The sequence below is a fragment of the Hyalella azteca genome, unplaced genomic scaffold, assembly GCF_000764305.2.
Source record: "Hyalella azteca isolate HAZT.00-mixed unplaced genomic scaffold, Hazt_2.0.2 contig4109, whole genome shotgun sequence".
Classification (NCBI taxonomy): Eukaryota; Metazoa; Arthropoda; class Malacostraca; order Amphipoda; family Hyalellidae; genus Hyalella; species Hyalella azteca.
Window position 1 is genome coordinate 181,881 of NW_025934335.1, and position 18,085 is coordinate 199,965.

General features: G+C 41.1%; 1 protein-coding gene across 6 annotated transcripts in view; it reads right to left on the minus strand.

The window, feature by feature from the left end:
- LOC108677243 (heterogeneous nuclear ribonucleoprotein K) overlaps nt 1-18,085 on the minus strand; it is a 76,358-nt gene that overhangs the window by 12,767 nt on the left and 45,506 nt on the right. For 4 of the 6 annotated variants that reach the window (XM_018165445.2, XM_018165442.2, XM_018165444.2 and 1 more), the window contains 5 exons: nt 12,258-12,364; nt 11,875-11,931; nt 9,471-9,514; nt 6,565-6,637; nt 5,362-5,466 (listed from right to left, as the gene is read on the minus strand). In XM_018165445.2, coding sequence (XP_018020934.1) covers nt 5,362-5,466; nt 6,565-6,637; nt 9,471-9,514; nt 11,875-11,931; nt 12,258-12,362 — 384 coding nt within the window. In that variant the 5' untranslated portion in view covers nt 12,363-12,364. Of the gene's footprint in view, nt 1-5,361; nt 5,467-6,564; nt 6,638-9,470; nt 9,515-11,874; nt 11,932-12,257; nt 12,365-14,305; nt 14,569-15,288; nt 15,614-18,085 lie in introns of those variants that run through there. The other 2 variants (XM_018165446.2, XM_018165443.2) reach the window with 2 other exon arrangements.

The following is an 18,085-nucleotide window of genomic DNA, read 5'->3' on the forward strand; positions in this document are numbered from 1 at the left end:
GGAAATATATTATCTTATTTTCAAATGCAGCATTCTTAGATTGGGTTTCATCTAGAAATTTGTGGGCGGAGTTTTAATGACCACTGCAATAATGGAGAAATACAGAGCGAGGCAATGAACAGGAATACGGAGGCCCGCGAGCAGCAGCGAGGGTTGAGGGCTTCACGAGGTAGAGGAGGTAGCGGCAGAGGGCAAGGCACAGGGCGGGTCTCTCCTCATATAATCAATACTGGCGACCCGCTGCTGCTGCTGCTGCTGCTGCTGCTGCTGCTAGCACCATAACCTACACAAACACCACCACTGCTGCTGCTGCTGCTGCTAGCACCATAACCTACACAAACACCACCACTGCTGCTGCTGCTGCTGCTGCTGCTGCTGCTGCTGCTGCTGCTGCTGCTAGCACCATAACCTACACAAACACCACCACTGCTGCTGCTGCTGCTGCTGCTGCTAGCACCATAACCTACACAAACACCACCACTGCTGCTGCTGCTGCTGCTGCTGCTAGCACCATAACCTACACAAACACCACCACTGCTGCTGCTGCTGCTGCTAGCACCATAACCTACACAAACACCACCACTGCTGCTGCTGCTGCTGCTGCTCGCGCCATTACCTACACAAACATCACCACCAACACCACTACCGTTGCTTCAGTCCGCAACTACAATAACCTTCTCAAATATTACCAACATCATCACATCTGCTGCTTCCAACACCACCATCACCAACAGTTACTGCTGCAGTTACGTGTAACACCATATCATATGTTGGTGATGGCCTGTTGGTATGGCATGGTGGAGTCGGTGTTTAGCAGCACCACCACAATAGACAACCACAACTGGCACCACCACCACCACCACAACCCATATAAGCAAAATATCTTAGTGCCTCACAGCACCACGCACCATCACTCACCTCATCACCAATCCAAAATGTTAAACTCGAGAATCAAAGTGCACCACTACCACCTTCATCTCCATCCGCAACCATCACTGGTGTTAAATAATACTGCAAGCAAAACACTGCTAGCCCGTACCTTACCAAGTTAACTCTCACGCTTAACGGAAATGCCCGTGTGGCAATGACAAGTCATCAAGAAGGAAGGTAAGAGCAATATATTTGGACGCAAGGTTACAAGAGTTGCGCTGACACGCATTGTCTACAAGCTGGCAGCAGGTCGGCAGTATCCGACCCCTCAGCTCGCTGTGTGAACAATTGCTAATTGCAACTCTGCAACCCAAAAATATACGCATACAGCCCCATATTCATAAATGCAGGCAGTGGATCGACTCGTATGTTATAGCAGCATTACAAAGGAAAATCGCACAAGCCTCGTGTAAATACTGGACTATTCAGCATCATCCTCACAACAGTAAATATATGCTAATGCTCAACAGATCATATATGCTCCTGTGCTAGACTCGCCGAGGGATTACCAGCAAGTATTTATATACTCCTAGGACGCTTTTGGATCAAAGCACTGATTCAAAAAGCGGATAGTCGTTTAGACTGACTTTCTTCAACGATTTACTTCTACATTCAAGAAATAGTCAAGATACAAGAATTAACCACACCTGATCAATGTATTATCCACTGTACACGAGCGAAGTGCATCAAAATGGAGAAAGTAAGTAGAACTAAGTAATAATGGTTTAGTTTATGAATTCGGTTACTAACGAAGCACGACGGTTAGGTAACAGTAAAGCTGTGCATCAATGAACATTTTTTCACCTCAAAGGTTTTACAAATTAAAAATTTATCAAAGGCAGATAGAAATTCAAAATTAGGCGTGAGAAATTTGGAGCAACAAGTTCTTATTGCTGACGGATTTGTGATACCACAATCACTCATAGAATCAGGCCCAATATCATTTTCTTAAGATGGTAATTTCAGTCTCGGTTCAAAGGTCCAAACAATCATATTCGGATATAGTCATCATAACAGATTTTCCGGGGTTTGTAGTAAAAAATCCCTCAGAAGAAAAAAGGTGAATGCATTATAAAGCAATCAATGTAGATTGTTGCAGCTCTCTGTGGTAACCGAGCCTCTAATGAAATTATGGTATCAAAGCACTTAACGTAAGGAGACCAACCTGCTCATGTTAGCGAAGATACTAATGCGACAGCTGAGACGGCCTGCCGTTTGGACTGCAATAATTAAACTATCTAGCGCGCACTGCAGTTAGTAACGCCATTACAACCATTGTTACAAATTTCAGGTAGAGGGGAACGCGTTTTAACTTGAAATGCCTGAATTTTGAATCCTGGCCTGACGCCAGACATACTTCCCTGAAACTGGAAGGTCGGCTACGGGTTTTAGGCATTTCGTCAGAATACGAGGTATTTATTTACACTCACCAAGTTATCTTGCAAACTTCGCGGTTTTACTCTCTGCTCTCTAGATGCGAGCACGAAAATTACTTCCCCATGATGAATTACTTCCCCGTGGCGCATACAATATGACTTATCATCAGCTGTTATTGTAGTAAATTGAATGTAGTTAAGGGCTAAAAACAAAGATAATATAAAGGACTTGGCCGCTAGAGCACCAAGGACCAACGCTGACTGGAAAGATCATTCTGGATGTCAACAAGACTTATCGTAGACAAAAATTCTTCAAAATCTCATTTGACAATGTTGGGTTACAGGCAAAAACCAATTTATTGGAGTTCAACAGTCTTCAAATCCGTATACAAGGTTTCGGCCATTATAATTGAATTAAATCATGAACTAAGTTATTCGGTTGATCAATCGGGTAACATTTCACGTACCTTTCTTAGGAGAAATGCACATCAAGAAATACATTATTTTACAGAAGGAACTCTACTGCTACAGGAATATCAGCTTCTCTAATATAAGAATATTCCAGAATACGTATCTATTTTAGAATAAACGAAAACTTCTAGAAATCACTTCCCGGAAACCTTGCAGTGTGACGAATATCATGAAGCCTCTCGAAAAAAACTTTCGGTTACAAATAAAAAAGAAAACACGATTTACAGACCTGCAACGTAGTTGTCGTCTCCAAGATAATTCGGGCCGGTGACCATATTCGTTCAGAGCTTCATGTCGAGGAGATAACATTGCGATCACGGCTTTGGATAGTCTACACTCGCGGAGATTCAGCGAGTCTCTGAGACACGCTCTACAAAGCTTTCCCATGATACCACTCGCCATAAACTACGGTCAACTAAGCCAAGAAAGGCGGTTAAGAACAAAAAATTCAACGTCCGAGCGATGACTAGGATAAAAAATAAATTTCAATACATCGATGAAATTTCAAGATAATTCATTAAATTTGGTACACAATGCATTTATGATCAAAATCAGAAAAGAGAAGCACTGAAATTTGACTCTGGAAATTGGATCGAAAAAGGTCATCTTCTACGTAACGAAAAATTCCAGACAGGTGGATAGAATTGAAAGTTGACAAGAATAGGAGCTCACGATACAAGTCAACCTTAGCAACACGAAACTGAGATTAGAGTTACGATTAAACTCCCGAAGACAGGCCAGCTTTGTGACCAAGATAATAAAAACATGAGCGACATGGGAGCTTGGAGCACGCAGGGTCTACAGACGAACGCAAATATCAGAGTATCACTAAAAGGATAGCATCAATTTTACGGTCGTTGCAGTACTGCTAAAGAGGTCATGCAGTTCACTTCATCAACTTGTATATAAGAGCGAGACAACAACTAGGAGAAGGAGCGGCAGCGTGCGTGCGGGGCGCGGTTCCACAACCAAGTAAGGGTGAACGCTGGCAGCAGCCCTCTAGTCGTGTGGCCCCTCCCTTTCCCTCGCACGGCAGAGGGACGACGATACCACACCCTCAACTTGCCCTCCTTACCACACCCTCCTCTGAACCCACCGCACCCAGGAGCTGACACACACCAGCACAACAGCACAACTCCAAGAGCGTCGTGCTGCTGCACTAAGTCAGCTCGTGTTTGGTGCTGGCTTTTTACGGACGCACTTGGGCCAGCGTGAGACGCAAACGCACAAATAAACGCGACTATTCCAGCTCCACCTACTCGCTCTCCCCTCAGCTCGAGTGTATCGACCAGCCCCGGCAGCTCCACCAGCCGCTACCAGGAAGCAACCAACCTCTCCCCACGGCAACCAACCTGCCTCGCGATGGATATCAACCACACCACCGCGCGGTGTATATCAACCACACCACTGCGCGGTGGATATCAACCACACCACTGCGCGAGAATGTAGGTGGGAATGTAGGTGGGGAATGTAGGTGGGGAATGTAGGTGGGGAATGTAGGTGGGGAATGTAGGTGGGGAATGTAGGTGGGGAATGTAGGTGGAGAATGTAGGTGGAGAATGTAGGTGGGGAATGTAGGTGGGGTATCACATAGGCTCAAATGATGGCCCCGTAGGGACGATTGCGCCTCTAATAACACCTAGACAATTCGAGACGCCGTCGCATCGCTCACAGCTGCCCGGTGACGTCGGACCAATCTCTACAAATTCATATACATTTTTGAAATATACTTGAATTGATGACCACGTAGGCACCTGCGCAGTATTAACGTGTAAACGCTTAATAACTCATTCCTACGACGTTATTTGTAAGGTATCCGTAGAATTTCGGAACGAAAAAAAATGGCACAACGGTGCAGTTTCGATTTATTAAACCTGACCTTTTTTTGCCTTATCAAATCATAGCCCTAAACATGCGTTTTCGAGATACTTAGGACACTTTAAACGTCCATATTTTGCACTCAACGGCAATCTATCAACTATGAAAACTAATTGATTTACGGGTAGCCTGGATTAATTAAATTCATTCCTCTCAAAATGCAGTATCCAGGCTTTTTTCTGATGGAGAGTCACAACGAGAAACCGCGACTTGCAATGAAATGCGGCCAACAAAATACAAAGATCATTGTTACAAAATACAAGGCAATTGACACTGAAACAAGTGGCAGGATTGTAATAGCCAACACAATACAGTTGGCACTAAATACATGAGAGATGATGGTGATCGCCACCATTGTACAGTTGGCACTAAATACATGAGAGATGATGGTGATCGCCACCATTGTACAGTTGCACTAAATACATGAGAGATGATGGTGATCGCCACCATTGTACAGTTGGCACTAAATACATGAGAGATGATGGTGATAGCCACCATTGCACAGTTGGCACTAAATACATGAGAGATGATGGTGATCGCCACCATTGTACAGTTGGCACTAAATACATGAGATGATGGTGATCGCCACCATTGTACAGTTGGCACTAAATACATGAGAGATGATGGTGATAGCCACCATTGCACAGTTGGCACTATATACTCAGATGAGATGATGGTGATATTACACACGATGAAGTGTACCGACCTCCCTGAGCTCCTTGATCTTCTCGCCGCCCTTGCCGATGATGGCACCGGCCTGGGACTGGTGGACCAGAAGACGCACGTCGCTCTCGCCGGTGCGAGGGATGGCCTGCACACCACGCATGTTATGCCAGGTTATTGCTTACTTCTGTGCTGCAGTGCAGGGGTGCAGGGTATGTTGTACGTAACATCACCAATAAATATACTACAGAAACTAAATAATAATAATTTGATAATCAAATGGCTTCTGTATTCATATAGACATGCCAGGTTAGCGTTATTGTTTATTTCTGTGCTGCAGTGCAGGGTATGTTATACGTAACATCACCTATACATATACTACAGAAACTAAATAATAATAATACTAATTTGATTATTAAATGGCTTCTGTATTCAAATAGACATGCCAGATTAGCGTTATTGATTACTTCTGTGCTGCAGTGCAGGCTATGTTGTACGTAACATCACCAATACATATACTACAGAAACTAAATAATTATAATAATTTGATTATAAAATTGCTTCTGTATTCAAATACATAACATATTATCAACAAATACTTGTAAGAGGTCGATCATATCTTTCGAGAAGTCGCTTTAGAAGGCTCGACATAACCCAACACATACATGAGGTGCTAGGGTCAATTGATTGCCAAAAAATAACGCAAAAATAAACCCGTAAATATTTTCAAGCGATAAAAATGCACTACTCACAACTTGTACGAATTCCTAACAACTATTCCCCTATGCCTTGAAAAATACAGATACACACACCCTTTCAACTGAACGCCTTCATACTGAACAGCGCTACAAACTGATGTCCAACGACTTTTAAATTCAAGCTACTACCGCATTTACTATTTTTACACATTTAAGAACAATTTGTGGTCATTGGAAAACCAACAAGATATATTTATAAGAAAATATTCAGCCGTTCGTATTATTATCGACATGTCAGAGAAATGCACCGATGTTCAATGAATAATCCTAAAGAAATGTTTCCATATAAGCAAATTGAGAGCTAAGCCACTTAAAATTAACGGCTGCTTTAAACAAAGACTGTTAGAGGTAAACGCGAACATTTATATCGGTGAAACAGCCGAGATTCTTATGAGATATATTCTAAGAGATTTTTTTATCTTTTATATCTTCTAAGAGATATTCTTATGCTGCAAGTGGCAGGTTACTCGACCAGCACCGACACTCACCTCAGCCAGGGCATTGAGCACCTCTTCCAGCACCTTCAGCACCACGCTCTCCTCGCCCCGGATGGTCAACACTCTGTGGGTACATCAACAACAGCGTCACGTGACAATACCAATAAGATAAACTAGGGGCACATCCCCAAATATCTAGTGAATCCAGTCTGGAATAACCTTAAAAGTAACTACATCAACACCAACAGATACAACTGAAAAAACAACTTGATAAAAATACAACTTGCTACTTGAAATCGCAGCAAGTCCCCCTTGAGACATGTTTGAATATCATTGTTAACTGATTTCAGATCCAAATGTTATCGAAATTGTCATTACATAATTGATATAAATTCATAGAACGATCCATTCCAAGCCAGGCTAAGGTAGAAAATAAAACACAAGGGCCAGCAACAAAAATAAAACAACATTCCCGTAATATGCAAGGGACGTGGGTGGGCATTTTCATCCGTCAATAAGGAGTATCCGGTACCATCTCGCACAGCTCCGGCCACCATTATATTCAATGAACACATTAAGAAAACTGGGCGTAAGTTAGGACATGTAAGTAGATTTTATGCTACATTTAGTATATTAAGAAATGCTTGGTTCTACAAGCGGTCTTAAAACTGGGAAGTGAAACGAGTCCTACGAATAGAGGAGGTGCGAGGGAGGGCATTGTTAACACTCATGTACGGTTTGGTATCGTAGGTACGAAGTTATAAGCTTAAAGCAGCAGTTAGACAAGAGTTTTGGAGGTGTAATGTGAGGAGAGACTAGAGTTGTGTGGTGGCAACCACGTGGACAAGAGTTTGGAAAAACAATGGGCAACAACCATCAATACTAGTGACTGTGAAAAACAATCATGAATAATAGCATTTAATTCCGGCAGTAAATATGAATCCGGAAGGAAAATCATGCACGGGTTAGGACCTGAATGAAAAATATGAGAAATAAATAAGTTCCTGATCGTTCTAGTTTATACGGCGACGCGTTTGAAATCAGGAATTTGTTAACTTCTCCGAAACTGAGATGTGTCCATATATGAATACAATTTCAAAAACTCAATGCGCAATACAAAGCAACTGAATCTGATACCGCCCATATCAGCACAAAAACCAACTTCCAAGAGTGAGAAATCGCAGGCAGATACTACATACATGGCTAGACGATGCAGGACTAATAATGATATGGTATCAGCAAACCGCAACAATGATTGCTTAACGATCCTTCACAACGAAATTAAACTTGCACGCGCAGCGTTCGTTTTAATCACAGTCTTATGACTATCAGCAAAGCCAATTCATATCCAATGGCTAATCAACACAAATTTCCGTAATTAGTAACAATTATATGTATATGTTGTGAACTTTTAACCTTGAATGACGTGCAAAATCAAAAAGCCTTGAATGACGTGCACTTGACTGTCAGCATGTCAAATTACTGCAAGTGAATATGCTAAAGGGGAATTGGCCTGCAATCTCTGCATTATACCAAGTGTTGAGAAACGTTACGAGTAACGATTTTATTACAAAAGCAGTCAACCCTGTCACAGAGTCACCTAAATTTCAAAAATCGACCATCGAAAGTACAAGAAAAAAAAATCATTTATGATAAAGCTGCAGGATGACGATTTGCACAGAAGCGTCGTCAGCATTTGCCATTACAATCAAGAGACAAGAACGCACGTTTGGGCTACCCGTATTCATTCGAGAAATACTTCCGCAACACAAAGCTCTGAACTTGAACCTGTAATCTATTTAACAAAAGCTTACAACTCAGACTGAATTTCCTAATTGACATCTTGGTTAAAAAAATATATAATAAATAGATGAGGTACTACGAAGATGTTGTAGAATATGGATGCAATAAAAATTGAAACTTAAAAAGCAAGTCAAAGATCATATGGGATAATGGTCGAAGAAATGATCCTAAGCTTATCAAGTACATTACCGAACATTGCTCAACACGAGTTCAGCTGATATCATCAATAGCATGCAAGATATACATATCATAATTCGGCATATGTATTCTGGACAACTTTTCGTCGTGACACGTGGCGTGATACAATTAGTACAAGGAAAATAACATCAATTATGCGGCAACTTACTGAAAGCAATAAAAATAATTTATTGATAACAACGAAAAATTACAGTTAACACTTAAGGCAGAGAAGAAATTATAGCACGAACAGCCTGAGTATTGCAGAAAGACAAAGTCGGAAGCCATAACATTTGTGGGCACGTTAGTGCGATCAGCCGCTACGCATGTTTCAAAAAAGTGGAGCACAGCAAACAATTTGATCTTTGAATAAATTGAATAAATTCAATTAGTAACAAACCAAATTAATTTCCCAAGACAAACGGCTTGGAACACGAGCCCAACAAGCACCTGCATTATTTGATCTCTTTGAAGCCACTACCATAAGGTGCCAAAACTAAGTTCATTGCTTACACAGCATTCACACTTGGCACCTCCAGACTCAAAACTCGGTTAACTCATCCAAATGATTGCCATGGATAAATATTGAGAACTCTAGCTGGGAATGGGACGGGTGCTGAATTAAAGTAGGGAGCAACGCTTAGAGTGCACAATTCTACATTAGAAATACAATACGATCATGAATATGTTGAGTTTCATAGAATATGAAGAGAATATTAAGAACACGAAGCAATTTCATGTATATGTACACAATAATGAAGAGGCAGAATTGCCGAGTCATAAGAGAACGATGCGAAGTTATTTGGCGTGCTTATGGCAGGTGGGCAGAAAATGCCTGCACCAGCAGCTCGCTAAGACTATAAAGATCACTTCACACGCGGACGTCTACAGGGAACTAAGCTGTAAAGGATCAATCAATGAAGGGTTCAAGTTAAAACTTAAATTGCTCGCCTAGAATTGGTGGAATCAATAATTACCGTTCAGGGCCGGGACAATCAGGGATGGTAATAGTGGCCGTGTACTGATCATATGGGCCGAGGTGTTCACGATCAGGGGAGGAGGAGGGGGGACCAAAACAACCATACCCATGGGGGCCCAATACGTAGTGGGGACCAGCCGGAGTGAGGGGCCGGGGGGAGGGAGAGAGAGATAAGGCGCAAAATTAATCACTTTATCATCAAACTAATAGCTTCATCATCAGGCAAATCATCTAGTAAGTTTAACAATTCATCCTGTCACTAGAGGGAGACAGAGTTACAAGGCCGAGAATTAACAACTTCACAATTAAATCAATCTTAATTCAAGAGGAGAATAAATTTTGTATACCATTTCAATTTAACAGGATTGTGATTACTCAATTTGATTAGGATGGAAGTAGCCGAAATGTAATCTATAAATAGTTAATTGATCAATCTTGGAAAATAGTGAGCGAGTGTCTCGTTAAATAGAAAGTTCAACAATGAAGATTGTTTCAAATGATGAATAAGAAGAGAGGCAGTTATGCACAGCTTCAAGAGTCTCGACTCTCGACCGATTTACACTCTTGCAGGCTCTAAATAGAATGATCTCAACTAAACCATTCAAATACTATGGCGGTAGTGGGTGTAGCCAAGTAGCCGTCTACCAGTAAAACTTCTAATTTGATGCGAGAATTAACATACAATACGCATGAAATAAGCTAGGGGTTAAAATAAGAATTGAACGCCTGTTTGCAACTGAACAGGCGTGGTATGAGGCTCATAGACGACAACCAGATCTTAAATTTCAATAAAATCCGATAGGCGTTGAGGCGCTTGCGGTCATGGCTTCAGCAGCAAATGCTGAGCGGGTTTCAAGTAAAGGTATAATTTTTTTTCTGAAAGTAAAAGTTGGGTCGGACAGCAAATGCTGGCGGGTTTTTCAAGTCAAGTTATTTTTTTTCTGCGAAAGTAAAAGTTATCTCAACTAGTTGGATTTGTCGTCTTCGCACTTGATTGGTCTTAAGTCTATCAAAGCTTGGACATTTTTTTGTCTAAGCATATAATTGGCGTAGTTAACCAATGCATAAATAAATATTTTAATAAACTGATATTACAGATCACAGCCGAATTATTAAAAAAAACTTCTAAAACAGTAAAGAGATATTCACGAGTAAGTCTAAATACTTCCCATACTTTCTTTTGGCACACGCTTCGAAGAAACAATATACAACAACCTATTTGCGATAGACGTCGGCCAGCCAAGACGTTGCTAACAAATCCTATGGAAGAATTATTCCGGTGCCAGGCGGAGACTAAAGCTAAAAATTGCACGGGTGCCTGGGCATGGCGTATACCAAGCGACGCAAGTTTGGTCATTGATTATCACGAGAGAATATATGAGAGACGTGTTAGAAGCTGCGTCATCGATTGCTATAAGGCCAGTATATCAGTGGGTCTTCCATGCAATACGTCCACATCATGGAGAGGACTTAGAAAGACGTTGCACTTCCTAGTCCAAACACGATGCGTAAAGCAAGAATCCACTGTATGTGAACGCGTTTCATGGAAACCATTTCTATACAAAAAATAAAATAAAATCAATATAATAAAACGGCCACTAGAATTCGTCAAGTGAAAACAGAATAAAAAGGCTATTAGAGATCGTTAAACAAAATGCTTGAATGAATAGAATATTTGGGCAAATTTCGATCTCAACTTTTGCAGTCCGCTCAACCCTATAGGCACCATATTATCTACACTATCATTTGAGTGAAATAAATCTTTCTACACATGTTGGCGCTCCATTTCGACTCCCCCGAAAAATAGAATCGCAAACAGTAAAAATCTATCTTTATCTTTCGAAAAATATGAGATCCGTACATTTTCCCAGTTACTGAGTGCATCATTCACTGAATCTCTACTTCTCGACACTTTGACAAGTAAATCAACAACTAAATAATAGCAATACACTTTCCTAATATCTGCAATAGCGAACGATACACTAGCAACTTTAAGAGCTAATCCGTAACTAAGTTCATTGTTTCATAAGACCGTACATTATAGATCAGTCGCATGTGACAGCGCATCAGCAAAACGAGCATTACATAACTTAATGAGTTCACTATAGAGGTTAAAAAAGTAAATCACGTACTGTCACCCATGTACGAATACGAGCAGCAAAAAGCATTAGAAACCTCTTTTTTCAGATATGGCTTTTTTCATCTCAACAATGAAAGTTACTTGAACCAAATTTCACAACTATCTTAGTTATTCATTAAGTGACTTTCCACGACTAGCAAAATTAATCCTCAAAGTGAAGAAGTAAACTTCGTTGGAAAACCTCGCTTAACAAATGTAAGTTTGCAACCGAGACAAAAGGACACGAGCTGTCGATGAAAGAATCAATATGTAGCCAACCTACCTCGCTGCGCAGACGAGATATGTTCGAGCCTCCTTTGCCTATGATAGATCCAGCAGTCTGAAATGGGGGGAGGGGGGAAATTAGACGTGCTTTAATCATGTCTCAATTAAATGAGACACGAAAGAAAACTATAACTATGTAGGCTGCTCTGCGAATCTCGCTTTGAACCCCTCAGATTAGTGCATGGTTAGGCAATGAGAAACAACGAAATTTCAACCAAACGGCAATTTAATACAGAAAATTTTATTTCGAAAGTTGAATAAAATAATTTTTAAATATGATGCTGATGGGTTAAGCTTACATTTTTTAGTAAATTATATAACAGTTTCCTTACAAAACATAATAACTAAAGATAGAAGAACAAGAAGCCACGGAAGTCTCACCTTGGCTTGGATGAGCAGACGCACTTCAGCGTCTCCCGACGAGCGCGAGCGCTTGGTGCTGGGAGAACTTTCATTGGACTGCACGCTCTCAGACATCCTTTTCATACCTGTACGAATATCACGTATACGCTTTAAAAACAACTATAACTACACTTATGTTGATATCTAGATACTACTGACGTGTGATGTACTGATACATTAATATATGATAGTTTTTGGTAATTTGAGTAATGGTGCCACGATTGGTTAAACCAATGGATGGAATGCGTCCATTGAAATGTGTATTCTTAGCGCGTGCCAAAAATGAAGAATCCTATCACATAAATGAAGCAAACAACACTCGTTCAAAAATTACGTGTGTAATTAAAAGTAGAGCGATCGATTAGATTACAGCACATCACATGTATAATAATATAGATTTAAAGATATCTTGGAGTCTCGGTCGGATTGAATCGACCAGAGTTTGTTAAGAGTTAAGACGATCAATTCAGGCTTCCCAAATTCCAATGGTAGTTTCTTCTGAAATATATGATAACCATCATCACCTTGGAATATTGTTTCAACGGTCGCTTAATGGAACCACACACACAAACATATTCTGCTGACATGGATAAGCACACCAAGATACGAGTGTATAAGTCCAATTTCTCGGAGAGAAATAACGAGGGGAACTCGCAGGGTGAATAAGCGAGGGAAAAATAAAGGGATTAAAAGGCTGCTGAGACACTGCATTCCGTTGTCGTTGGCAGCACCGGCATTAAAAACGGATGACTCGGCAGGGATGGAGGTCATAGAACGAGGAAACACAAGCGAGTTAGGTACGATCATGCCGATTAGCTTTCAATGTACAAGAATACATGGTCTTTTCCCACTCGAGTTCGCACGAAGAGCTCAGCTTCACCTAATGTCAGTCAAGTGATGCAAGTCCTCAATTTGCATCGACTTGCATCACTTAAGATGGCTTCACTCAACTGACTACAGAGAGGCTCGTAGCAGAGGCACATTAGAGCTGACAATGGAATGCAAGAACAAATGAGAGCACGAGACATTGCCCAACTCTGTGTACCTGGAGCCAGGGATGACATAGCAATTAATGCTGTGAGGGTCGCAGCTGAAGTTTTCAGACATGGAATACAGGGACACTCTGGAGTAATGGAGAGCCTGCCTCGAGTGCAGGCAAGGACTAACAAGTGCTGCTGCATACAAAGGTTGGGGAAGGCCATGAGTGGAGTCAGAGCGGGGCTTCGGAAATCATACAAGACATATCCAAAGGGAAAATTAGTTAACGAAAAAATCAAACAGAAAAATTAGGCGGAAGTCATTATTTATAATCTGAAGAAAATCGGAAATTTAAATTTATAATTTCAATAGCGGAGAAGAAAGATTAGTAACTTAGCAAATGAGGATAGATTTTCCGTGAAATAGCAACAAGTAAGTGGAGCAACACATACATTGGGTATGCTCAAAATGAATACAAACACTTGAAATACGTAAAGTCGTCTGTCTCTGACATGAAGGAAAAAAAACGCAAAAAGTGTCCGCATCACTGTCAAGTGAACACTGGGTAAACCATCTGGGAGTAAATGTTAAGGAAATAAATACTTGGGGTAAGCCCCTTCCCAGACATACGTGGGGGAAGTACACATATGTGGGAAAAGTTGGTGTCGTAATAACCCAAGGCAGGGGAAGAGGGCCTATGGAAAATTTATTAATTGTTTGATAAATGTTTGGAACGCACACAGCAGGAGCGAGAGAAAGAAGGCATCAATTGATACTTAACGTTGGGGACTTGATACGCAAAGGGAAAGAAAAGGGGCGAATTAACACCAGGATGAGGGACAAACTGACCATTACACCAGAGGGAGGGAGGGAAGGGTCCACTCGTTTCCTAGCGCTGGGGACCCACGGGAGGCGACACCAGGGCACGAGATCACACCAGAGGGAGGGAGGGAAGGGACCACTCGTTACCTAGCGCTGGGGACCCACGGGAGGCAACACCAGGGTACGAGGTCACACCAGAGGGAGGGAGGGAAGGGACCACTCGTTACCTAGCGTTGGGGACCCACGGGAGGAGCTGCCATCAGAAATGGGACTGTGGGAGCATCGAAGATTGTCACGTGCCAAAGGGGAAGCCTGTTGTAGAGGGGGGGCAGATGGGGAGGATACACCATTGCCCACAACCCCAGATGGGGGGGCGCAGCTGTCCACACGAGCGCAGCAGGAGCTCGCTCCTCTATCAATGTTGTCCGAGGAATATTCAACTACGCCCATCAGGGGACTTCATGAGCAACACAAACTCCTATTGGACTATTTAGGTACAATGTACAGAATAATACCTTACGTGTCTGGTTCAATGGAAAAATAACGTTCGGTCACGTCAAGTAATGAAAGTCTAGAGGGAGAAATGGCGGAATTTTATGAAATCAAGCTAAAATATAGACATAAAGTTTACGTAATTCCAATTATAAGTGCACCGGTATTGATAACGAGCGCAACCTCGGCCTGAAATGAAATCGCAACAATTCAAAAGAATTGATCCCTAGAGTATCTAGCATGATCAATGGTAAAAATCGACATTGATGCTCAACATTGAATCGACAATTCCCAACTTTAGGCAGAGTACACGAACACTTCTAAGTACTTCGCAATTTGCCTCCGGAGCGGCTGAACAGATCTTCTAAACTTGAACAGGATCGAAGAGTGCAATTTACAGACGGGAGCTTGGCATGCTCACTGAGTTATTCAGTAAGGACGAAACAAAGCCAGCAGAGGAAAATAAGAGGTTTGCTAACTAAGCGCCGAAATTTGGCATTATTCATACTTTGCTGACAAAGAATTCATATTACCAGGAAATTTCATTAAATCAACTGTTTTTCGCTGTATTTTTTTCAATGGAACATGGTACCACGCGATCATCCTCAAAATTTCGAAAGATTTTATACTCCAAAGTACCAAAAAGGCACCATCAGCAACATTTTTCTAAAGATAAATGAACTAAAAATCGAAAAAAGTAGAAATGCATATGACTTACGTTTCGGTCGACAATTTTTTTGGATGGGGACGTACGGCGCAACGGTACGGAGCGGATAGAAACTGACTGAAATTTTCTCTTTTATGGAAAATGTTGATAAATCAAGAGGACCAGTCGCCTCTAGCAACTACTGGACTAAAGTAACGGGACTACCTCTGGGCGAACTACAAAGCCGAAGTCTTATTAAGATCCAAAAAACGCACGGAGCGTTGTACCGAATTCAAACAAGTTCCTTGGTGGCAAAATTTCGGAACGCTTTTACAACGGAAGTGAAATCATCGGAAGCATCACAGTGGCTTAGACTCGCAATAGTCACTGGAATACAAGGCGAGGGCAGACCAGCGCCCCTTTGTTGTGGAGTAGCCATGGTTACCCGAGCAGGCACAACACAGCAGTAGCCACGTCTACGTAGCGCGCCGCGTGACGGTAGCAGAGGGGTACAGCAGAGAAGCGCTACCGAGTGCATGGAAGTCAGGGGCAAACAACAGGTAGTCAGGCGTGTCTGTGTGTGCGTGTGTGTGAGCGTGACTGTGTACATGTGTGTCGGTGTGTGCGTGTGTATCTAACGCAACAACAGGTTGCCAAGAGACGCGTACCAAACAAACGCTTTTGGACAAGTGGCGCGTCAATACCTCTACTCAATATTGCAGCGTTTCAATCCTGTTGAATATCAACCCAAAGACTTTTGTGTAACACCATATGGGTCAATAGCCAGGCATCAGATTACATGGTGCCAGAGCACTACCATGGCACATCAAAGCTTCTAAGAATAAATCAACCATTGCCAGACCTCTCAGAACGATTACAAACCAAATGGTCTCTCCTTAGGTCAATTTTTAATGTTGAAAGAAACACCAATCAAAAGTATTCAAAAACCAAGAAGTTGTGATACATGCAATAAAATGAATAAATGAATGCTTCTCATAACAAATTTTGGAAGAATTTCTGACAATAATACAGAAAATTTCACCATTTCTAAATGTTCACTTAACAATCAAGCCCCACAAATTCAATAGTCTGCAGCTTCAACAGCAATGTTAAGAAAAATTTTGAATTTCTCAAATACAGCAACACTCAAATAATGCTTGGAAATCCATTTGAAGATTGATCAACAGCATTATTTTTCTCATTCTAAGAATCATAGAAACTGGCATTTTATCTGAACAAATGCACCAAGTTACAAGTCCTGTATAACTATTTCTACCATCCCCTTACTTGAACAACAAATCAGCTGAGTTCAAGCTATTTCTTACTCACAATGATTGCTTTTTTCATGTAGATGAGTTACAAGTCCAACCATAAACTAGGATAATAATTCAATTTTTTTAAGTATTGATTGTTAATACTCTCACTTCAAAGTTAACAAACCAAGTGAATTTTAATTTCTTATAATGCTTATGAGCAGGAACTAATTAATGGCTCATACTCATCACAGCCCTTTTAGCAATGTTTTATTGCAGTGTTCCCTCAATTTTCAGGATAAAAGTCATCTGTAAAATACTCCCTGAATTCAATAGTCTGCAAAGGTACTATGAGTACCTACTTATAGAAATGAAGAAGCTGTTGTTCACCTCTGTCGTGCGCCCGAACCTAGAGTTTGGAAACGTTGTGTGGTCACCAAGACTTGAAAAGGACAGAAATTTAGTTGAGAGTGTTCAAAGATGTGCAACAAGGATAATTCCAGGCTTAACGGGCTTTCTTATGAAGAAAGATTGAAGATTATGAAGCTTCCCAGTCACCTTTATCGTTGCCTGCGTGGTGACCTCATTGAAGTATACATGTATGCTCATGGTTTGTACAAGGTCCCAGTAGGATTACTAGAATTTGAAACAAGAACCAACACCAGGGGCCACAGCTATAAACTAAAAAAAACATAAGTCAGTACTCACTGCAGTGAGTGACAGAGAGCGCATTTTCTCATCGACAAAAACTTGAGGTCACGGACAGATGGACGGACGGAAAGACAGACAAATAGACGGACGGACAGACATGGCAAGCACAATAGTGCATTTTTTCATAAATGAGAAAATGCGCTAAAAACTGCAGTGTAACTTATCCATGCGACAACATTTCTTCTTGCTTCGAGTCACCTACATGTGGAACAGCCTCCCTGAAGATATTGTTGACGCTCCGAGTATGAACACGTTCAGGTTCAAGAACAGACTAGACAAGGCCATGCAGGAGCATATGTTTAGTCTTAAAATACCTTGTATCCTACGGAACAACTGAAATCGAGAAGCAAGTTTAAATCTACCGTCCATTGAAAAGATTTTATCAAAAGGCCAGTCTAGCCAAGAAAAGTACAAGAATCAATGCCGAAGATACCATACTATACTAATAGTTTCACATATACCAAAAGGCTGAGCCCCTCACTTTTATTTTCATGTTGCTCTTACAATGTATGTCAGTCTTTGTCAGAACCATAAAATTTTAGATTTAAGCAATAAATTTTTGGAGTGACAAGATGGATAGGGTATTTTTTAAATGAATAAATTTTCCTTATTGTTTTACAATTTGCAAGTCCTGGCTGTATACCTAAACATGAACTTCAACATCATTTATTTATGATAGAAGCCACTGATATGAGAAATCAGGCAAAATTTTACAAAAATTACAGGTTAAAATTCATTTCATATGCAAATTTTGGAAATAACAGGCAAAATGGGCAGAAATTAATAATTTTTCTTAATTTTTACCAAAGAATGTAGACCATCACCATGGCCATACTCAGCCATAGAGTATAGAGACATGTCACATGTGAAATAGTGTACAATTATTTTTTTGTCTCATTTGCGGA